This window comes from Bombina bombina, chromosome 6 (genome assembly GCF_027579735.1).
Source record: "Bombina bombina isolate aBomBom1 chromosome 6, aBomBom1.pri, whole genome shotgun sequence".
NCBI lineage: Eukaryota > Metazoa > Chordata > Amphibia > Anura > Bombinatoridae > Bombina > Bombina bombina.
This window is the reverse complement of record NC_069504.1, coordinates 929,850,154-929,874,335: the sequence shown is the minus strand read 5'-3', so window position 1 is coordinate 929,874,335 and position 24,182 is coordinate 929,850,154. Positions and strand designations below refer to the sequence as shown.

At 39.3% G+C, this 24,182-nt stretch overlaps 1 protein-coding gene across 1 annotated transcript in view; it reads left to right on the top strand.

Moving 5' to 3' along the window:
• Nucleotides 1-24,182, top strand: part of RARS1 (arginyl-tRNA synthetase 1) — a 274,844-nt gene that overhangs the window by 164,903 nt on the left and 85,759 nt on the right. The window contains exon 10 of the mRNA XM_053718573.1: nucleotides 8,875-9,053. Within this exon, the coding sequence (XP_053574548.1) occupies nucleotides 8,875-9,053 (179 nt within the window). The remainder of the gene's footprint in view (nucleotides 1-8,874; nucleotides 9,054-24,182) is intronic.

The following is a 24,182-nucleotide window of genomic DNA, read 5'->3' as shown; positions in this document are numbered from 1 at the left end:
GCGTCTCCTTAGAGTCTACCGAACAGGCAAGTTATATCAAATGCTATAGGCATGTTAAACAAAGCCAAACACCTCCGCTATATCACCACTGCTCAAACATGCCACACTTCTCCTACTCCAGTCCCTCTAATAGGCAGTAAACAGAATATCAGTTAATACTCACAGAAAAACCTTATAGAATAGTGTATAGCAAGCTGTTACTTATCTAAAACAGAGCTTCTCCAGCGCGTCGATACAGCAAATTACGCCACTGTTTCCACAGTCCCAATTAACTATAAGGGCTAACCAGCATGTCTTCTAATGAAGGCTAAAGCGGGTCCACTAACCACCACATAGATCCTCAGTGGACTACACGTGTAAGATCTTGCAGCCTTCTTGTATTGCAAGCTAAAAAAAGATAAGCCCGCCATAGCTTGCCTAGGGGAAATTGACCACGAGCAACGTGTGTACTCTGTGCGAGAGGGGTCCGGTCGTGGATTCTGGAATTCCCCGGTTTAAATCCCTTCTAGACCATTTGCCTGATTTCCACCGCCAACTAGAATACCCGAAGTACACGCAAAGTATGTCCGTACGTGGCACCACCCACCAGAAGCCTCCAACTCACAGTTAAAGGGACACTGAAACCAAAAATGTTCTATCGTGATTCAGATAGAGCATGCAATTTTAAAACTTTCCAATTTACTCCTATTATCAAATTTTCTTCATTCTCTTGGTATCTTTATTTAAAAAGCGAGAATGTAAGTTTAGATGCCGGCCCATTTTTGGTAAGCAACCTGGTTTGTTCTTGCTGATTGGTGGATGAATTCACCCACCACTAAACAAGTGCTGTCCAGGGTCTGAACCAATAATTGGCTGGCTCCTTAGCTTAAAAGCCTTCTTTCTTTTTCAAGATACAATGAGTCCACGGATTTCATCCTTACTTGTGGGATATCACCTCCTGGTCAGCAGGAGGAGGCAAAGAGCACCACAGCAGAGCTGTATAAATAGCTCCTCCCTTCCCTCCCAACCCAGTCATTATCTTTGCCTGTGTTAGTTAGATAGGAGATGGCAAAAGTGAGGTGTTAGTAAAGATACTTTAATCAAGTGTTTATTATTTTTAAAGTGGTGCCACTGAGTACTACTTTGTGCTAGGGTGTAGCCTAGACCAGATCAGTCTCTTCAGTAAAAAGAGAAGCATTTGGTGGCTTTAAAGCAATAGGAACCGGTGGGACACAATTCTCACTGCGCCTCCTATACATATTTGCTGCCCTAATACAGATGGCCTAAGCTCTTTTAACTCAGGCTGATCTTTGTCCACAGGGCTATGGGAGGGAGAGGACCTCTGAAAACCTGCTGGACGGCCATGCTGTCACACAGCATTTCAGGTAAGTTCTAACTTTTTTTTTCTGGGGGAAGAAAACTCAGAATAAGTTGGAGCACTTTATTTTCTATACTCAGACCCCCTGTTAATGGGCTTGTGATAGGGGTTGCTTGGTCGGTATGGAAGGCACTGGGGGTAACTGTAACTCTCCTTCTGGCGGTCCTCACTAATAACGGTGACTGACCAGGAGATTTCTTATGGGCTGTAATGCTCAAGCTCAATGTGAGGGGAATTCCCTTTTATTATTTGTCAGAGGATTCGATGTACTGACAGACTGAGGCTCTGTGTGGGGGTACTTTTATGTTTTACACGGACCATGCAGTATGGCTGCTCAGTTCGTTTTTTCTCCCATAGGCTCCATCTTTTAGTTGGCCGCCCGGGAGTTTTCTGTCTGCTACGCCCACGATGGGCGGGACTATGATATATGTTAAGACGGCTCCAATTTTACTATTTTGCCGCCCAGGAGTTTTTCAGCCTGATACGCCCACGATGGGCGGAGCTAGGCTATGTGACTGAAAGTTGCGCGATGCTGTCCCGATACGCAATGTGCATAATGTTGATATGGCAATTTGCAAAAAGGGTTTAATTGGAACGTTGTCTGCCTTTTGTCGGTCAGTCTTACTTTAGCTGACACGAAGGGGCAACGATTGCAATTGTATTGTGTAGTAACTCACTGCTTGCGGTATCACCCCGTTTAACAAGTCATATTAAATCTGTTTACATATTTGCCGTTAATGGCACAAAGATGGGAATACAAGTGTCTCTACAGTGCAGTGGTGGAAAACATAAATCTGGTTCTCTCACTTTATTTGTGTTTAACATCTGAACGTTAATACAAGATGCAGCCCACAAGGCTTCTAAAATATTAGTCTGTGGCTTTCATGTGTTGGAACTTAACCCTCACTGCTTACGTAGACAGTAGTGTTTTCGCTCATCCTTATACTGGGTATTTCCGATCATTATGACTTTGCATGTAACATAGGTGCACAAAAATATTGTTCCTTTGAATTTAAAGTGACAGTACGGTTTTTTGTGGGGTTCCTTTTATTGATACATTTCAGCTGTTTATGGTATAATACAGCTTTGTACTTAACATGGAACAGGTGTACTCATGGAATGAGGATATTTTTTGACCCACATACGGCGCTCTGCGGCTCCTTGCAATTTTTATAGGGATTGTGTGCACACGGCAGGGTTGCTTTACTGTACATAGCAATGTCTATTACCAGCAAGGTTAACATGATTCTGGATAAATTCTGTCACAGAAATAAGATGATTTAAAGTGACAGTACCGTTTGTGTGTTTATTTTTATTAAAACTTTACACTCTTTTTTTCTGTCCTCCTTTTATGGCGTTGACAATGATCATCTTATGCCACAAACCTATAGTGTTCACCAGATGTTTGGGCGCACATGCAATGCCCTGCGCTTCTTCGCATACTCAGTACGGAGTCATTCTTTGCATAGCATGCATTCTAGGGTTTTTCCATGTGGAAACTTACCTTACTAGAGGACTTATTTTCACCTTAGCGCAGGTGTATTCTATCCTAGTACGCCCTGTGAGTCATACGAAATGGAAAGGCCCGTATTCCCTATACTTCAGGAGAAGCCAGCTGTAGTAGCCTGATGGTTAGCTTAGCTGTCTAGCAAGCGGAAGGTTTGCAGTTTGAAACCAGCTGCAGCTATTTGCACCTTGTATGGGTGCTAGCAAGCTGTTTAAAACATTACCTAGGGTGATAGGAATAGTTCCCAACTTAGCTAGAGAACTACTTTCTTGTTTGAGACTAGTTAGATTCTCTAGGGTTATCTCAAAGATTGGGAAAGGGATGTACGCCTAGGTTTAACTTGACTTAAAACTGTACTTTCTACTGTCCTTCGCGGGCGGCATTTTGGTTTGATGCGTTGTCTGATACTTTTCAGTCAGACACTCTCCTGTATATGATCCTGGATAGGATAAAGGCTGTCAATTGACTAAGTTCCTTTAGTTCAATTTTTTTCCTTGAAGTTTTTCAATGGGAGCGTAGGTTTCAGGTTTCTCTGTCCCAGCTCTCATGATATAGGACTTGTTATATAAGTCTACATTTTTAACGGTTCATTACAAGAAGGCCTTGTTGAACCTGGCTGGCTGACGATTGTTTCTTCTGAATTTTATAAAAAAAAAAATATATATATATATAGAATAGCCTGCTGTCGGATCAAGGACAACATGAAGAACATGTCCCTGATCTTGGATCAGATTTTATAGGGGGCAGTCTTTCGGTTTTCATTCAGGCTTGGATTTGAGACGTTCAGGTTCCCTGGACAATGAAAAATAGTTTTTCAGAGAACACAGTGGACTGGTTTCTGATTTCAAGATCTTTGTAGACCAGTTCAAAGAGAGGCGTTCTTACATTGGGTAAGAGATCTCCCTTCCATGGGAGTACTTGGCCTGCTCCGATACAGGGGCAGGGTTTTTCTTCAAATCTGTTTGTAGTTCCCAAAGAGGAGGGAACCTTCAGATCTATTTTAGACTTTGTGACTCTAAACAAGTTTATTAGAGTGACATCTTTCTGGTTGACACTATTTGTACTATCCTTCCTTTGATCCAGGAGGATCAGTTTATGACGACAGTGGATCTAAAGGATGCATATCTTCATGTTCTTATCTACAGAGATCATCTCAAGTTCCTGAGGTTTGCCTTTCAAGACAAACATTTTCAGTTTTTAGCTCCCCCTTGCGGTCTGGCCACGGCGCCCAGACTTTTCACAAAGGTTCTGGGTTCTCTTCTGGCGGTTCTCAGACCACGGGGCATTGTGGTGGCGTCTTACCTGGACGATATTCTGATCCAGGCGTCATCTTATCAACTAGCAAGGTATCATACCGAGGTGGTGCTAGCCCTCCTGAGAACTCATGAGTGGAAGGTGAATCTGGGAAAGAGTTCGTTAATTCCTCAGACAAGGATACTCTTTCTGGGAACTCTAATTGACTTTGTCAATGAAGATTTTTCTGACGGGGGTCAGAAACTTAAAAATTCTGACTACATGTCGAGCCCTTCAGGCCAATCCTCGGCTGTCAGTGGCTCTGTGCATGGAGGTATTCGGATTGATGGTAACAGCAATGGACATTGTACCGTTTGCGCGTTTTCATCTCAGGCCTCTGCAGCTAAACATGCTCAGGCAATGGAATGGGGATTCTACTGATTTGTCTCCTCGAATAACCCTGGATCAGGAGACAGGGGACTCTTTTCTATGGTGGTTGTCGCTGGCTCATCTATCCTAGGGGACATGCTTTCGCAGACCCGCATGGGTGATTGTGACAACGGTTGACAGCCCGTTAGGATGGGAAGTAGTCTGAAGCTCTTTAAGGGCTCAGGGAGTATGGGCTCAAGTAGAATCTCTCCTTCCTATCAACATTCTAGAGTTGACGATATTCCATGCACTCAGGCCTGGCCTCAGTTGGCCTTGGCCCTATTCATCAGATTTCAGTCGGACAACATAACGACAGTGGCTTACATCAGTCATCAGGGACAGACTTTTCTTCCGGGAGCTCCATCCGGAAATTTTTTTAAGTCTGATTCTTAAATGGGGTCGGCCGGAGGTGGACCTTATGGCGTCTCGTCAGAATGCTAAGCTTCCAAGATGTGGTCCAGGTCCAGAGATCCCCTGGCCGGACTGATAGATGCCTTGGCAGTTTTCTTGGTCCTTCAGCCTAGCATATGTTTTTTCCCCGTTGTGCTACTTCTCCGGGTTGTTGTTCGAGTCAAACGGGTGAGGGCGTTAGTGATCCTTATTGTTCCTGCGTGACCTGGCGGGTTTCGGTATGCTGCCTAGGTGATCATGTAATTTCTGTCGTCTTGGACACTGCTATTGAGGAAGGACCTTCTCCTTTAGGGTTCCTTCCTTCATCTGAATCTAGTTCTCTGCAGCTGTCTGCTTGGGGATTGGACGCTTAATTTTTTCAAGCAAGGTTTTTCTGATTCGGTCTTAGATACTTTGTTTCAGGCACATCGGCCTGTTACTAGGAAAATTTACCATACGATAGTGCGTAAGTATTTTTCTTGGTGTGAATCCAAGGGCTACTCATGGAGTAGGGTTAGGATTCCCAGGATTTGGTCTGGAGACAGGGTTATCAGTAAGTTCCTTAAAGGGACGGATCTATGCATTATCTATTTGGTTACATATGCGTTTGGCATATGTTCCAGTTGTGCAATCTCTTTGTCAGGCTCTGACTAGAATCAGATCTGTGTTTAGACTATTTGCTCCTCCTTGGGGTTTGAATTTAGTTCTTTTAGTTCTTCAAGGGGTTCCGTTTGAACCTATGCATTCCATAAGATATTAAGTTATTATCTTGGAAAGTTTTATTTCTGTTGGCAAGCTGCAATTTGGGTTGCTATTCATTCTGTTCTAAGGGTTTCTGAGCTTCTGCTTTTCAATATAATTTCCCTTATCTTGTTTTTCATTCGGATAAGGTGGTGTTACGTACTTAACCTGGGTTTCTTCCTAAGGTTGTTTCCAACAAGAATATTAATCAGGAGATTGTCGTTCCTTCCTTGTGTCCTATTCCTTCTCTGAAAGAACGTCTGTTACACAATTTAGATGTGATTCATGCTTTCAAGTTCTACTTTTAAGCGACTAAAGGATTTTCAACAATCGTCTTCTTGGTTCTTTCATTTTTTGGGAAACGTAGGGTGAGACAGCTACGGCTATCTCTCTTTATTTTTGGCTGATGTATGTCATCCGTTTTGCATATGAGACTGCTGGACAGCAACCTCTTGAAAGATTTATGACTCGTTCCACTAGGGTCGTTGCTTCCTCATAGGCATTCAAACATGTTGCTTCTGTTGCACAGATTTGCAAGGCTACAATCTGGTCTTTTCTTCACACTTTTTCTAAATTTGATACTTTTGTCTCAGCTGAGACTGTTTTTGGGAGAAAGGTTCTTCAAGCAGTGGTGCCTTTCGTTTAGGTTACCTGTCTTGTCCCTCCCGTTTCATCCGTTTACTATAGCTTTGGTATTGTATACCACAAGTAAGGATGAAATCCGTGGACTCATTGTATCTTGAAAAAGAAAAGGAAATTTATGCTTACCTGATAAATTTATTTCTTTTTCCATACAATGAGTCCACGGCCCGCCCTGTTCTATTGTGACAGGTTATTCATTTTGTTAAACTTCAGACACCTCTGCACCTTGGCTTTTCCTTTCTCTTCCTAACTTCGGTCGAATGACTGGGTTGGGAGGGAAGGGAGGAGCTATTTATACAGCTCTGCTGTGGTGCTCTCTGCCTCCTCCTGCTGACCAGGAGGTGATATCCCACAAGTAAGGATGAAATCGGTGGACTCATCGTATCGAAAAAGAAATAAATTTATCAGGTAAGCATAAATTTCCTTTTTTCAAATAAAGATAGCAAGAGAACGAAGAAAAATTGATAATAAGAGTAAATTAGAAAGTTGCTTAAAATTGCATGCTCTATCTGAATCATTAAAGGGACAATAGATAACTTTTGGTTTTATGTTAACACTGAACTTTGTTCCATACTCCTTAGAAAAGTCAAATAGCTAATTCTGTAACCTAGGTTTTCAGATGTGCCGGTTACAGGATTTGCTTTTTGGGCTCTCTCACTACTGGGAGAACATCTGTTCAGCCAATGTAGATATGCCTTGTAACAAAGCATACCAAGAGAATGAAGTACATTTGATAAAATAAGTAACTTGAAGAGTCTCTTAAAATTGCATGCACTATCTGAACCATGAAAATTTAATTTTCATAAAACTAGTTTTTACGTATACAAAAGTATGTTTTTATTTGATAAAATAAGTCATGAAATTCAATATGGTAGTAAAGTTATATACAATATTTTCTCATTAAACTCATTGAGTTTTTTTTTCCGTATAAATTTGATTTTTAACGAAATTTCAAGACCCATTTAAAAAGAATATAATATCTATACTATAATTGCGTTTGTCCGTCACCAGTTGTGCACGGATCCTGAATGGAATGTTGTCAGCGCGAGGCAGCCAAAATAATTTTACTGTATCCAGGTGGATTCCGAAAATGGCAGGGTGGTAAAAGAATCCACAGAAGCGTGGCAAACCCGAAGCATAAAAAAAAAAACACGCAACTCCCCGCATGAAATAAAAACACGTAACTGCCCGCACGAAGTATAACAAAAAACAGCTAACTCCACGCCGCCTTCACAGTGGATGCCGCCTTCACTTTGGATGAAGATAGAAGATGATGGATCCACCTGGAAGAAGACCTTTTTCGCCGAACTTCAGGACCGTGAGTACCTATTTGGGGCTTAGTATGTTTTTTTTTTTTTTTTTTTTTTTTTTTTTTTTATTAGGGTTTGGGCTATCCTAAAAGAGTTGAATGCCCTTTTAGCAAAAGATTAGTGGGTGTTTTTATTTTGGGGGGGGGGGGGGGCTTTTTTATTTTCATAGGGATTAGGTGTCATTTTTTAATTTTGGATAATTTTATTTATTATTTTTTGTAATTTAGTGTTTTTTAATTTCGGTAATTGGGGTTTGGTTAGGGGGTGTTAGGTTAGGGGTCTTAGTTATTTGCATTGTTGGGGTTTGGCGAATTAGTGGTTAATAGGTTCATTACGGTACTTGCGTTGTGGGGGTTTTTCGGTTTAGGGGTTAATAGGTTTATTGCGATGTGGGTGTTTGACGGTTTAGGGATTAATAGGTTAAATTGTTTTTTTGCGATGTTGGGGGTTTGCGGTTTAGGGGTTAATAGGTTAAATAGATTTATTGCGATGTGGGGGTTTTGCGGATAATATGTTAATAGATTAATTAGGTTTATTGCGATGTGGGTGGTTGACGGTTAAGGGGTTAATATTTTTATGTTATTTGTGGTTTAGTGGTTAACTTATTTTTGGTAGATTGTGATGTGGGGGGTTATCGGATTTGGGGTTATCAATTTTTTTATTAGTTGCGATTTTTTGGGGATGGCAGGAATATTGTGTCAGGTTTACTATTGGGAGGTGGCTCAGTCTACACATTATTGATACAGTCATTATGCATAGTGACTGTATAAATAATGTATACACTGACACTAACTTAATAAGCAGTTATAATAATCATGAACATATTGATACTTTATATAATTTAGCCGTATGTACCGAAAGGAATTGTATGTATGTGTCAGTGTGTACATGATTTTTATCTTTGCTTATTATGTTATTGTCAGTGTGTACATTATCTTTTAACTATGTATTTTTTACTGTATCAATAATGTGTGGGTGTAGTTACGGAAATTGCTGATCGCAATTTCCAAAAATCTTTTACGGGGTAAATTTGCATATTTAGTCAGTTTCAATCAAACACTGCATGTTTGAGGAAAGCAACTCATCTTGCTCGCGACTAGCCACGCCCCCTCCCTAAAAGCAGAGTTAAAAATAGGTTGTTTCTACATCTGTAGCTTAAAAAATAAATAGACTGCCCTCTGGGCAGGCTTATCGACTAGTATATAATAATATAATATGTTATAGCTATAGTTTTGACCATACTCACCCCATTTTTTCTCTCTCAGGTCTTTGTGAAGTGGATGAAGGGCGTAAGGTTGTGTTTCCCCCTGGATGCACCATTCCATTAACAATTGAGAAATCAGACGGAGGATACACCTATGACACTTCAGACTTGGCTGCCATAAAACAGAGGCTATTTGAGGAGAAAGCTGATATAATTATCTATGTGGTAGATAACGGACAGGTATGTTATGCACATTTTACTGTGTTCAATATTTTTCTTCATAATACAGGAACAAAACCTTTTATCCAAATAGATTGGGGCTGGAAAAGGCTTAAATTTTGGAATAGATTTGGATTTCAGAAAATTTGTATATTTGCACCTGTAATATGCGACAGATTGGAGAGGAAATGGAACCAAGTGTAAACAATATTTTATATAATTTTGGCAATATTTAAATGTCATAATACAGCTTATACATGCACCCTAAAGGTATTTTTTTTTATCATTTTTTATATTTCTGTATAAATACTACTATCAGAAAGATAGTACAGTACTGTAATCAGAAAGGTAATAAAATAAAATTATAAAAAAAATACTGTTTTAAATAATTACAAACGATCATTTGGTTAGCTTTTTGTTTTCTAAAATGCAAAGACAGAGAATATTGCGACTTACTAGCAGATAAAATGGTAAATTTTAGTAATTTTATTAAAAAGCCTTCAACGGGTGTCGCATGAACCTTACCTTTGCCTCCTCCTGTTAGGTCATCGATATACTCCTATTCCATATCCTTTACTGATATTTTTCAGAACTGGTTTAGCTTTCTGCTATTTTTTTTCCAGTAGATGAGTGCTTATAGGTAAGTATTGTTTATTATTATATATGGGCACTCTATTAAGCCAGATAGGTTATTCTATTATACCCTTTGTGTGTGTTTTTTATATATATATATATATATATATATATATATATATATATATATATATACTGTATATATAAAGTACAAAATAGAGCGCACTCCCACTTAAATTTCAACTACCAGGGTGCAGGCAAACGTTGAATATAGTATTGAAATGGCATGCACTCACTGGATTTGTGCAGATATAGTGCTTGTTTGTTCTTGTTTTTGATGTGCCAACAAAGCACTATATCTGCACAAATCCAGTGAGTGCATGCCTTTTTCAATTCTCTCTCTCTCTCTCTCTCTCTCTAACTTTTATTTATATATATATATATATATATATATATATATATATATATATATATATATATATATATATATATATATATATATATATATATATATATATATATACATACACACACACACACAATCCTTGGGACAACTTTTATATTATTAGAGTTATTCCCCTTTAAAAAAAATCTGTAAACTTGTATATATCTTTTTTGGCCGTCAGCTCTCGAGTCTGTGCATGTTGGAATATCACATGTAGGCGTCTCTCTCTCTCTTTCTCTCTTTCTTGATGTCGTATAACAATGCTCTCCTTCTTAGGTGTGCTATCTGTAGGTTGGATGTAATGCCTCTGTGTCATAGTGCGTTATTCTGCATGTCGGATTAGCATGCTTTGGCTTAGTAAGTTTTTTAAAGAGTTTCTTTTGGAGGGAGTAAGTATTTTCCTTTTCTTCAAGAGCTCTTTTCAGGGATATAACAATCTGTTTTATTCTATACGTTTATTACTACTTTTGTAGTTTCCTGCTATTATGGAGCCTTTATTTCTGTCCCTAAAAAACTGAGCCCTCTGAACACTTTCTAATCACTTTGAAATGTGTTAATTGTAAGCAGGCTGAGGTATTACCTCCAGCATTTTTATGCTACTCATGTTTAAATGTTTTTTAACCATTCTAATGCTCTTCTTGCTTCTAAAGGTGTTACTGCTCTTTTTGTTTGTTCCTTACAGGGGAGATCTACAGATATTGCTCCTGGAGTTAAGGACTTAATTCGCTCTACAGTATCTGATATGTTGGCAGCTATGCCGCCATCAAATAAGCATAAAAGGTCAGTTCATAATGTACCTTTAATTAGCTCTGAGCCTACTGAGGTCAATGTTTCTTTTTATGAATTTGCCGAATCTTCAGAGGAGGGGGGTTCTCTGTCAATCCTCTCCCTCTGGTTATGAATCAGAGACATCCTCTTTTCTGTTTAAAGTTAAACATATTTGTTCACTTTTAAAGGAGATTTTGTTTGCTTTAGTGGTTAAGCATCCTAAAGTAGCTGAGGATAAGTCTGTTATTAATTTAGACTTAATTTATAATCCTATGAGTAAATCTTCTAAGGTATTTCCTAACCCTGATGCTGTCTCTTAGATAGTTTTTAAAGAATGGGATAAGCCAGGTAATCGCTTTAATCCTTCAGCAAGGTTTAAAAAAATATATCCATTGCCGACTTCTAATATTTATCTTTGGGAAACTGTTGATAGGGCCATTTACTTTTATCCCTTTAGAAGAAATCCCTTTAGAAGATAGTTCTTTCTTTTAGAACCCTTTAGATTGGAAGTTAGAAACCTTCCAAAAGTTTTTTTTTCAGCAAGCAGGTTATATTTTTATGTTTTTAGGCTAGCAATTTTTATTGGTGTGGCTACTGCTTCTCTCATTTGGTTTATTAGTTTTTCTAAGCAGTTTTCTGATGATTCTGCTGGGGATTTTTTTTTTAGCCTTTTGGAATTGCTTGAATGTGCTAATACTGATATGTTTTCTAAGTCCAGGTTTTTATCTCTCTCTTTTCAAGGAAAGATGTTGTTTGGTTCTGGTTTGGATTCTATTTTCTCAACTGTGACTGGATGCTAGGAAGCTTTACTTCCTCAGGACAGGAGTCCAAAGGCTAATCTAGAGCTTCTAAGAAGTCTGATTTCTCTTCTCAGAAATAAGGTTCCTTTGGCTGTGCCTGGAAGCATAGTTCGAGCTGGAACAAGTCTAAGTAGTCCACAAAATCTTCTCCCTTATCAAAGTCTGCACAAAGGTATGACACCTGATCCAGAGGCTCTGGTAAGGGGGCAGGTTGCACCTTTTTTAAGAGGCTTGGATTTCAGTCTGTTCAGGATCCCTAGATTCTAAGTATAGTTTTTCAGGGTTATCAAATAGGTTTCATAACTAGGCCTCCCAGAGAAAGATTTATTCTGTCCTATGTTCTAAAAAATCCTGTGAATGCTCAGGCATTTTTTTTCAGTCTGTTTTGGATCTAGAATCTACCAAAGTGATTGTTCCTGTTCCTTTGTTGGAACAGGGGATTGGATTTTATTCAAATTATCTCAGAGTTCCAACTTTCAAAATGAAAACTATTTGGACCATTCTACATTTTGTTCAGCAATGTCAGTTTATATCCACATTAGATTTTGAGGATGCTTATGTTCCAATTCAGGGAACATTATTAATTTTCAAGGTTTGCCTTCCTAGACAAGCACTTTTAGTTTGTTGCTCTACCAGAATATTTATCAAGGTTCTGGGAACCCTTTTATCTTCTGTTGTTTATTTAACAACATGGTTGGAAAATCAGTTTTCCAAAGAGTTCTCTGGTTCCTCAGAGAAGGTTTTTTTTTGTTGACAGTTCAAATAGATTGTTTCCATGTATCTCTCCTTGACATATCTTAGAAGGTTGAAGCTAGTGTTAACTTGTCAAAACCATCAGTCTCTTTTCTCTCAGTTGCTCTTTTGCATGGAAGTATTAGGTCTGATGATTTCTGCATTGTTTGATTTTCCATTTGCTAATTTTTACTTGAGGCACCTTCAGCTTTGTATGCTTCAGCAATGGTGTATGGATCATACTCTGCTGTCTTAAAAAGATTTATCTAGATCACAGGAAAAGTTAGTCCTTTTCTGGGTGGCTGAATAATCAGCTAATTATGCAGGGGGCTTCTTTTGCTCATCATATTTGGACTGTTATCGCTTCAGATGCAAGTCTTTCAGGTTGGGGGCCATTTTGGTTTGGTTTCCTCGGAAGGTAAGGTTGCCAATTAATGTTCTATAACTCCGTGCAATTTTCAGAGCCCTCCAGAGTTGTCCTATTTTAAAAAGGGAGTCTTATTTCCAATTTCAGACAGACAATTTTTTGGCAGTGGCTTTCATCATTCATCAAGGGGGAACTCATAGTTCTCTAGCTATGAAGGAAGTGTCTCAAATTCTTTTCTGCGCAGAAGCCAATTGTTGCCAAATTTCTGCAGTTCATATTCCAGAAATGAACAACTGGGAAGCAGTTTCTCTCAGTCGTCAGTCACTGCATCCAGGGAAGTGGTCTCTGAATGGTTTCAATCAGATAGTGGATCTTTGGGCTCTCCCAGAAAAAAAATCTGATGGCCTTTTGATTAGATAATAAACTTCTCTGATTTTATGTGAGGTCCAGGGCCCTCCAGGGGAGTTTGTAGATACTTTGGTAGCTCCATGGTCATTTTGCTGGCTTATGTTTTTCCTCCTCTGGTTCTTCTTTCCAGAGTGATTACCAAGATCAAGCTAGAATCCTTATTGCTTCAGTTTGGTCTTGCAGGGTCTGTTTTTTTTATTTTTTTATTATCTTGGTCTTCAGTCTTAAAATGATGGTAAATCCAAGCGTATAACAAACGCTAGGATTTGCCAACACAAAAAATAAACGTTAGCTTCTCTCATCTTTTAGTAAAAAAACAATGTTAAACGTACCCTATATGTAAGGAAAGCATATTACTAACACAGCGCCTCCGGCCGCCCACGGCACATCACTTTCTCCATTGAGTTGACGATTTCACCTCTACTTGGATGTTGTAAGTGCCTTGAAGTATTATAAGAAGAAATTCATACCTATGTGGCTAGGTTAAAAAAAAGAAACAAAATACGGAAGATAAAGAATTATCAAATACATTAAGAGATACATATGCTTTATATCAATACTACCCGATTAGGGAGAATAGAGAGAACTACTTCTTCTGTAAAAAAGAGAGAGATCTATTTCTTTTGCATCATGCTCAAGAGTCTACATAAAAACTCGGCTAGATTTGCAAGACATGGTAACAAAACAGGGAAATTCTTGGCCGCAATTTTTAAGTGAAATTTTTATTTTTTTATTTATTGAAGTCTCCCAACTCCACCAGCAAAATCACGACAATGTATACATCACATCTCATATCAATACAGAATAGTAGCGCATGTAATACAATGTGTAAGGTAGTTGTAAAGGATATCTAATTCGCATACAAGAATAACATAGTTTTAAACTTTTTATCTCATTATGGTAGAGTAAAGTACGGCCTCTTATATTGCAGATAGGACTCATTACACCCGAAAAGAAAGAAGGAGTAATAAGAGTACCTATCTTAGAGAAGAAGGAAAGAAAGAGAGGGACATAAGAGGAAAAGTAAAGAATGAAGTAAAGATTGAAGTAAAGATTGAGTGCTCGAAGAACTTTCCATTAATTAATTCCATCCTCCTATTAGGCTCTTGTTTCAACGGCTCTTCTTGTTTGCATCCTAACAGTGTCCTCCCAAACTATCCATTCTTCCCAAACTTTTAGGAACTCCTGCCTTTTGTCTAATAGGGACGATGCTATGTTCTCCATTTGATAATAATATCTAATTTTGTTTAGGATAACATCGTAGTGGGGGACTGATGTTTTCCAATATTTAGCCATCACTGTCCTAGTTGCAGTACATATTATGCCTACTAGTTTTAATGATTGTCTGTGTAATCCCTCAATAAGGAAGTGTAGTAGGGCCTGTTCCATACTTAGCTTAATCCGTCTATTAAAGATATTGCTTAGGAGTTCAGAGGTGGCGTCCCAAACTTTTTTACTTTCGGGACAATCCCACCACATATGATTGTATGTACCCTCTATCTGACAACCTCGGTAGCATTGAGATGACCTAGCCATGTTAGATTCCAGCTGATAGTATTTAAATCTACTGGGGTAGTTATACCATCTATATACAACTTTAATATAATTTTCCTTTATATTTGCGCTAACAGAACACGCTAGGCCTTTCTGGATCGTGGTTGCCCATTCTGTTGAGTCTCTAACAAGGTTAACCTCGTCTTCCCATTTTTTAATAAAGTATAACTTCTCAGGGTGTCTGCCAACAGACAACAACCTATAAAGACTAGAGATTGTACCCTTGATTCGGGAATCGGATTGACAAAATTTCTCATAAAGTGTGGGAGTGTTCGAGGTTCTTAGTCTGCGGATCTTATCTATCCTATTTTTGAGTTGGAAATAGTGGAACCAGGAATGCGGTGTGGAAAGTTGGAGGTCGTGATATTGCTGGAACGAGATAATCTCAGAATTTTGTAGTGCATCAGCAATTCTATACAAACTTTTGTTGGCCCATATTGTGTTAGTGTGGGTATTATGGTGGTCCGAAAATATGGACAGCGGTGTAAGAGGGGAGCCCTCCGGAATCAAATTATATCTTTTTTGTAGCCTATCCCATAGTCTCAGGGTGTGTCCTAGTGATGTACAATTTGTCCAGGAGTCTGGTCTATCTTTCTTTTATGTAATTAGCAAGAGTCCATGAGCTAGTGACGTATGGGATATACATTCCTACCAGGAGGGGCAAAGTTTCCCAAACCTCAAAATGCCTATAAATACACCCCTCACCACACCCACAATTCAGTTTTACAAACTTTGCCTCCGATGGAGGTGGTGAAGTAAGTTTGTGCTAGATTCTACGTTGATATGCGCTCCGCAGCAAGTTGGAGCCCGGTTTTCCTCTCAGCGTGCAGTGAATGTCAGAGGGATGTGAGGAGAGTATTGCCTATTTGAATGCAGTGATCTCCTTCTACGGGGTCTATTTCATAGGTTCTCTGTTATCGGTCGTAGAGATTCATCTCTTACCTCCCTTTTCAGATCGACGATATACTCTTATATATACCATTACCTCTACTGATTCTCGTTTCAGTACTGGTTTGGCTTTCTACAAACATGTAGATGAGTGTCCTGGGGTAACAAATTATTTGGTTCTCATTTGGATTCTATTATCTCAACTGTTACTGGTGGGAAAGGAACTTTTTTACCACAGGATAAAAAATCTAAAGGTAAAAACAGGGCTAATAATCGTTTTCGTTCCTTTCGTTTCAACAAAGAACAAAAGCCTGATCCTTCGTCCTCAGGAGCAGTTTCAGTTTGGAAACCATCTCCAGTCTGGAATAAATCCAAGCCTGCTAGAAAGGCAATGCCTGCTTCTAAGTCCACATGAAGGTGCGGCCCTCATTCCAGCTCAGCTGGTAGGGGGCAGGTTACGTTTTTTCAAAGAAATTTGGATCAATTCTGTTCACAATCTTTGGATTCAGAACATTGTTTCAGAAGGGTACAGAATTGGTTTCAAGATGAGACCTCCTGCAAAGAGATTTTTTCTTTCCCGTGTCCCAGTAAATCCAGTGAAAGCTCAAGCATTTCTGAATTGTGTTTCAGATCTAGAGTTGGCTGGAGTAATTATGCCAGTTCCAGTTCCGGAACAGGGGATGGGGTTTTATTCAAATCTCTTCATTGTACCAAAGAAGGAGAATTCCTTCAGACCAGTTCTGGATCTAAAAATATTGAATCGTTATGTAAGGATACCAACGTTCAAGATGGTAACTGTAAGGACTATCTTGCCTTTTGTTCAGCAAGGGAATTATATGTCCACAATAGATTTACAGGATGCATATCTGCATATTCCGATTCATCTAGATCATTATCAGTTCCTGAGATTCTCTTTTCTGGACAAGCATTACCAGTTTGTGGCTCTACCGTTTGGCCTAGCTACAGCTCCAAGAATTTTTACAAAGGTTCTCGGTGCCCTTCTGTCTGTAATCAGAGAACAGGGTATTGTGGTATTTCCTTATTTGGACGATATCTTGGTACTTGCTCAGTCTTTACATTTAGCAGAATCTCATACGAATCGACTGGTGTTGTTTCTTCAAGATCATGGTTGGAGGATCAATTTACCAAAAAGTTCTTTGATTCCTCAGACAAGGGTAACCTTTCTGGGTTTCCAGATAGATTCAGTGTCCATGACTCTGTCTTTAACAGACAAGAGACGTCTAAAATTGATTGCAGCTTGTCGAAACCTTCAGTCACAATCATTCCCTTCGGTAGCCTTGGAAATTCTAGGTCTTATGACTGCTGCATCGGACGCGATCCCCTTTGCTCGTTTTCACATGCGACCTCTTCAGCTCTGTATGCTGAATCAATGGTGCAAGGATTACACAAAGATATCTCAATTAATATCTTTAAAACCGATTGTTCGACACTCTCTAACGTGGTGGACAGATCACCATCGTTTAATTCAGGGGGCTTCTTTTGTGCTTCCGACCTGGACTGTAATTTCAACAGATGCAAGTCTCACAGGTTGGGGAGCTGTGTGGGGATCTCTGACGGCACAAGGAGTTTGGGAATCTCAGGAGGTGAGATTACCGATCAATATTTTGGAACTCCGTGCAATTTTCAGAGCTCTTCAGTTTTGGCCTCTTCTGAAGAGAGAATCGTTCATTTGTTTTCAGACAGACAATGTCACAACTGTGGCATACATCAATCATCAAGGAGGGACTCACAGTCCTCTGGCTATGAAAGAAGTATCTCAAATTTTGGTTTGGACGGAATCCAGCTCCTGTCTAATCTCTGCGGTTCATATCCCAGGTATAGACAATTGGGAAGCGGATTATCTCAGTCGCCAAACGTTGCATCCGGGCGAATGGTCTCTTCACCCAGAGGTATTTCTTCAGATTGTTCAAATGTGGGAACTTCCAGAAATAGATCTGATGGCGTCTCATCTAAACAAGAAACTTCCCAGGTATCTGTCCAGATCCCGGGATCCTCAGGCGGAGGCAGTGGATGCATTATCACTTCCTTGGAAGTATCATCCTGCCTATATCTTTCCGCCTCTAGTTCTTCTTCCAAGAGTAATCTCCAAGATTCTGAAGGAATGCTCGTTTGTTCTGCTGGTAGCTCCGGCATGGCCTCACAGGTTTTGGTATGCGGATCTTGTCCGGATGGCCTCTTGCCAACCGTGGACTCTTCCGTTAAGACCAGACCTTCTTTCACAAGGTCCTTTTTTCCATCAGGATCTGAAATCCTTAAATTTAAAGGTATGGAGATTGAACGCTTGATTCTTGGTCAAAGAGGTTTCTCTGACTCTGTGATTAATACTATGTTACAGGCTCGTAAATCTGTATCTAGAGAGATATATTATAGAGTCTGGAAGACTTATATTTCTTGGTGTCTTTCTCATCATTTTTCTTGGCATTCTTTTAGAATACCGAGAATATTAGTTTCTTCAGGATGGTTTAGATAAGGGTTTGTCCGCAAGTTCCTTGAAAGGACAAATCTCTGCTCTTTCTGTTCTTTTTCACAGAAAGATTGCTATTCTTCCTGATATTCATTGTTTTGTACAAGCTTTGGTTCATATAAAACCTGTCATTAAGTCAATTTCTCCTCCTTGGAGTTTGAATTTGGTTCTGGGGGCTCTTCAAGCTCCTCCATTTGAACCTATGCATTCATTGGACATTAAATTACTTTCTTGGAAAGTTTTGTTCCTTTTGGCCATCTCTTCTGCCAGAAGAGTTTCTGAATTATCTGCTCTTTCTTGTGAGTCTCCTTTTCTGATTTTTCATCAGGATAAGGCGGTGTTGCGAACTTCTTTTGAATTTTTACCTAAAGTTGTGAATTCCAACAACATTAGTAGAGAAATTGTGGTTCCTTCATTATGTCCTAATCCTAAGAATTCTAAGGAGAAATCATTGCATTCTTTGGATGTTGTTAGAGCTTTGAAATATTATGTTGAAGCTACTAAATCTTTCCGAAAGACTTCTAGTCTATTTGTCATCTTTTCCGGTTCTAGAAAAGGCCAGAAAGCTTCTGCCATTTCTTTGGCATCTTGGTTGAAATCTTTAATTCATCTTGCCTATGTTGAGTCGGGTAAAACTCCGCCTCAGAGGATTACAGCTCATTCTACTAGGTCAGTTTCTACTTCCTGGGCGTTTAGGAATGAAGCTTCGGTTGATCAGATTTGCAAAGCAGCAACTTGGTCCTCTTTGCATACTTTTACTAAATTCTACCATTTTGATGTATTTTCTTCTTCTGAAGCCGTTTTTGGTAGAAAAGTACTTCAGGCAGCGGTTTCAGTTTGAATCTTCTGCTTATGTTTTTCATTAAACTTTATTTTGGGTGTGGATTATTTTCAGCAGGAATTGGCTGTCTTTATTTTATCCCTCCCTCTCTAGTGACTCTTGTGTGGAAAGATCCACATCTTGGGTAATCATTATCCCATACGTCACTAGCTCATGGACTCTTGCTAATTACAGGAAAGAAAACATAATTTATGTAAGAACTTACCTGATAAATTCATTTCTTTCATATTAGCAAGAGTCCATGAGGCCCGCCCTTTTTTGTGGTGGTTATGAATTTTTTGTATAAAGCACAATTATTCCAATTCCTTATTTTATATGCTTTCGCACTTTTTTCTTATCACCCCACTTCTTGGCTATTCGTTAAACTGAATTGTGGGTGTGGTGAGGGGTGTATTTATAGGCATTTTGAGGTTTGGGAAACTTTGCCCCTCCTGGTAGGAATGTATATCCCATACGTCACTAGCTCATGGACTCTTGCTAATATGAAAGAAATGAATTTATCAGGTAAGTTCTTACATAAATTATGTTTTTTTAGGTGTCCAGAACATCTGATAGACTGGGTTAAGGTTTAATATATCTCCCTCTAGCTGAACCCAGGCTAGTTCACTATTAGAATTATGTAGGAGTGCTGTTTGAGCTAACCTAGCAGCATTGTAATACACTTGGAAATCAGGTACTCCCAGACCCCCTTCAGTTTTAGGTTGCAAAAGGGTACGCCTATTTATTCTCGCTTTCTTATTAGCCCAAATGAAATAAAAAACGTTTTTTTGGACGATTTTAAGATCTTTTGTGGGGATATCTACAGGTAGTGATCTAAATAGGTACAGCAATTTTGGAAGTATCACCATCTTACTGACTACCATTTTACCATAGAACGAAATTTTATATGTGCTCCAGGACTTCATTTCTTTATGGAGGTGTTTGTATAGCGGAGGATAATTTAGTTTATATAACTCTTTTAGGTTGGAAGGGAGAAAAACTCTGAGATATTTGATCGCCCTAGTAGCCCACTTAAAATCAAAATTAATTTCCAACAGTTTTTTGGTATGACTGGGGAGATGAACCTCAATGGCTTCACACTTGTCATTATTAACCTTGTAACCCGAAAGGGTGCCAAAGGTTGATAGAAGCTCATATAAAATTGGTAGAGATAGTAGTGGTTTGCTAATTGTTAGGATGATGTCATCAGCGAATAGGGAAAGTTTGTGATCTTTTTTACCTACTGTTATACCAGAGATATCTCTGTGGTTTCTAATGCTAGCGGCTAAGGGCTCAATGCACATGGCAAATAGCAGGGGCGACAATGGGCACCCCTGCCTGGTACCATTATTGATATAGATTCTTTTGGATTGATAGCCTGCTACTCTAAGATAAGCTGATGGCTTACTATAGATGGCCTGAATCGCTTTACTAAAGGAACCTGAGATTCCAAACTGTGATAGAGTTTCATTCATGTAATCCCAATGGATTCTGTCGAATGCCTTCTCTGCATCCAAAGATAGGAACAGAGAAGGCACTCTTTCTTTTGTTGCAAAGTCAATCAAGTCAATGACCCTGCGTACATTGTCTGGGGCCTCTCTCCCTGTAATAAACCCCACCTGGTCATTCGAAATCAGTTTGGGTAAATGTAGATTTAACCTAGTGGCCATTATTTTAGTAAGGAGCTTAAGATCTAAATTTATGAGCGAGATTGGTCTATAATTTTTGCAATGAAATTTGTCCCTACCAGGCTTTGGGACCACAGATATTCGTGCCATTAATAATTCCTCTGGGATCACACCACCCTCTAGGATATAGTTAAATGACTCTAATAAGTGAGGGACAAGCTCCCCTGTGAATTTTTTATAGAAGCTCCCTGAGTACCCATCGGGTCCAGGAGCCTTATTGCTTCTGAGTTGTTTAATTGCTATAATAATATCCCGGGCTGTAATTGGGGAGTTTAATTGATCTGAGGCAGTTTTTTCTAGTTTAGGGAGACGGCAAGCTGTTAAAAACTCCTGTATTCTATGTTTCCTAGACTCGGCTTGATCTCTCGGTATTCCATATAGAGACTGGTAAAAGTCTGCAAATGAGTTAGCAATATGCTTAGGGTTGTTTATGACCGAGCCCGACCTAGTCTGCAGCTGGGGGATAGAGGAGGACCTGGTAATATTTCTAATCTTTCTGGCTAGCATGCGATCCGGCTTATTGGCGTAGACAAAATATTGTGCGTCAATAATCCTTAAATGGTCTAATGCTTGCTCATCAATTAGTTTATCTAGTTCTTTTTTTTTTTAAGTTATTAGTTTGATTAAGTTGGGGCATCTGGTCCTAATTAATTGCCTATTTAGGTCTTCAATCTCTCGTTTCTTGTCCTCTATAATCTTTTTTTTCTGGCTATTTAGGTTAGCTTTTTCTTTAATAAGGAAACCTCTCAAAAAGGCCTTAAACGCTCCCCACTCAAATAGGGGATTGGGTGTTGAATTTTTGTTATTTGCCCAAAAGTGGCTAATTTCCTGGGTAAGTTTCTGGCATATCACATCATTTCGTAATAAGGATGTGTCAAGGGACCAGGATCTGTCCCTAGATGGATCAAAAAAGCCTTTGATCGCGACTTCCACAATGGAATGGTCCGACCAGCTGGTTTGTGCTATATTGGCGTATGTAGTTAGGGGGCATAAAATCTGACTCGCAAATATGTAGTCGATTCTAGAAAAGGAGTTATGTGCCGCCGAGTAATATGTGTAGTTCTTAACTCCTGCGTTATGGAGTCTCCAAATATCTAGTAGATTATGGTCTAATATAAAATCGCTTAATATTTTTTTAGGGGGTGTCCCTGTCTGGGGAGATCTATCCATGTTATCATTAAGTGTCAGATTAAAGTCCCCACCCAAAATAATTTTGTATTTTTTCCAGGAAGTCAACAATTTACTAATTTTGGCCATAAAGTGTCCCTGATTTTCATTCGGGGCGTATATGTTTCCTAGCACTATCGAGTTCCCATGTATCTTCCCCCTTAGTATTATGAACCTACCATCTGGGTCTCTAATTACTTCTTCTTCTTGGAAATTTAACGATGAATGTAGGATAATAGAGACCCCTCTCTTTTTCTTATGACCAAAGGAATGATACTGGATCGGAAAAGCCGCGTCCCAGTATTTCGGGTGTTGTGTTGAAGTAAAATGGGTCTCTTGTAACATGATTATGTGGGCCTGTTTGTTTTTGTAATCTGCTATAGCTTTTTTCCTTTTGATGTGGGAGTGGAGCCCCCTGACATTATGTGAGATAATTTTAAATGACATCTTAAGTGTGCATAATCACGCAAATGTAAGCCCAACATACGTTGTGCTCTCCCCCATACCTGACATCCAGAACCACCTTTTTCCTGCCTTCCAAAATCCACCTCCACCATCCAACTATTATGGTCCCTCGAGCACTCGGAGAAGAATAGAAAAGAGTTATAGAGAGAGTATAGATAACAAAAAACATTATAACAAACATCAACAGTAGTATCAGTATGAGATACTCAATTTTCCTGTAAACTATATTTACTGGCTACAAGGTGTATAAATGCTATAACTATCAGTGTCCATGACATTGCCCATGGACAATTTATCTTTAACTGAATATCATTATCTAGCTAAACTGGACATGATATAAACTGTTTTTATTACTAGATACTGAGAAAGTAAATAATTTTCTAGATTTACTATAGGACATTATCATGAGGTACTCACATTGGGTGTTCCATTATCCTACAATTATTCAATTGTTACTCTAACTTCACCTTCTGAGGTTTAAATTATTACTAAAAAAAAACTTGAACTCCAGCAACAATCTGCCTTGAGTGTGGCGAGATATTGTGGCCAAAGCTTTGCATAAATAAATACTGACCAACCCAACTTCTAAAGTAATCCAACCCAAACAAGGACAGCATTTAACTTATAACAACAACCCAAACAATTAAATCTGGAGTATGGGGCACCAGCTACTGCTCTTTTTTTTTTTTTTTTTTTTCCTATGGTGTTATGTAAACAGATAGATATGGATGTACTACATTTCTGCATAGTGGCTACCAGGTGCCCCCCTCCTCAAACCTCACAAGTTCTCCACTTTATGAACGGATCATGGACTCTTCATTTTCAAAGTGAGTCCTCTGTAGGTTAAAGCGGTTAGAAAAGTCAAAAGTTTCCCATAGATGTCCAGCTTGACGTCCCTGCTTCAAATATGTCGGGACTCCTCATCTGTTGGCCGCAGCCTGCGATTGCTGAGTCTTTTCAGCACTTGATGTTTCACTGGGGCTGCTATGAAGGCCCGAACGTCCAGGAGCTCTGCTCCACATCTGTGACATCTGCTTCCTAGGTGGTCGAGGCGGCAGTGGTGTAGGGGTGTCGTCTCCACTCAAATGCAGTCGTTGAATTAAATCTGTACCTTCCTCAATAGAGGTGCAGGAATAGGTGGTTTTGTTATAGAGGAAAGTGAGTCTGAATGGGAACGACCACCGGTACTTAATCTGAGCTCTCATGAGAGCCATGGTAACTGGTTTGAATTCCCTTCTTTTTCTGAGGGTAATGGGTGACAGATCAGCAAAAAATTGGAGTTGATGTCCTTCAAATTCTAGTTTTGGGTGTGATCTGGTGACCTGTAGGAGCTGGTCCTTAGTAGTGTAGTAATGGAATTTAAGGATGACATCCCTGGGTGTGTTCGGAATTTTTGGTTTATTCAGGGCCCTGTGAATCCTGTCAATCAGAAAAAAACTCTCCTCTACTTCTGGTAAGAGGTGCCGAAGGATTCGGAGAAGGACATCATTAAGTTTATCATAGGTCTCCGGGAGGTTCCTTAATCTAACATTAGACCTCCTAGATCTATTTTCTAAGTCTTCAAGTTGTGATTCAAGTTGTTCAATCTTATCTTGATGTGTTTGCATAGCTCTATGTATGGTTGGGATTTCTTTGATGATTTCTCCTACTTTATCTTCTAGATCAGAGGTTCTCTGGCTTATTTCCTTTATATCTCCCCTAATATCTTGTATAGCAGCTTTTAGTTCTATTTGAAATACTTCTTTGATTTGTTGAACCAAGTTGTTGGTTGAGAGCTGTGGTTGATCCTCTGTACTGATGTCCGACATGGCCTCTGAAATGTCCCCCTCTGTAGCTACTGGTTTGTCTTGAAGCATAGCCTTCTTCTTTGCTTGTGCTTTAGATAGACAGTCTCTCACTGATTGGGTTTTTCCTTTAATTGTATGAAATTCGAATTATGCTTAGGGAAAAGCTAGATCACTTGCAAATCGCCACCTACACCCCCAAAAAG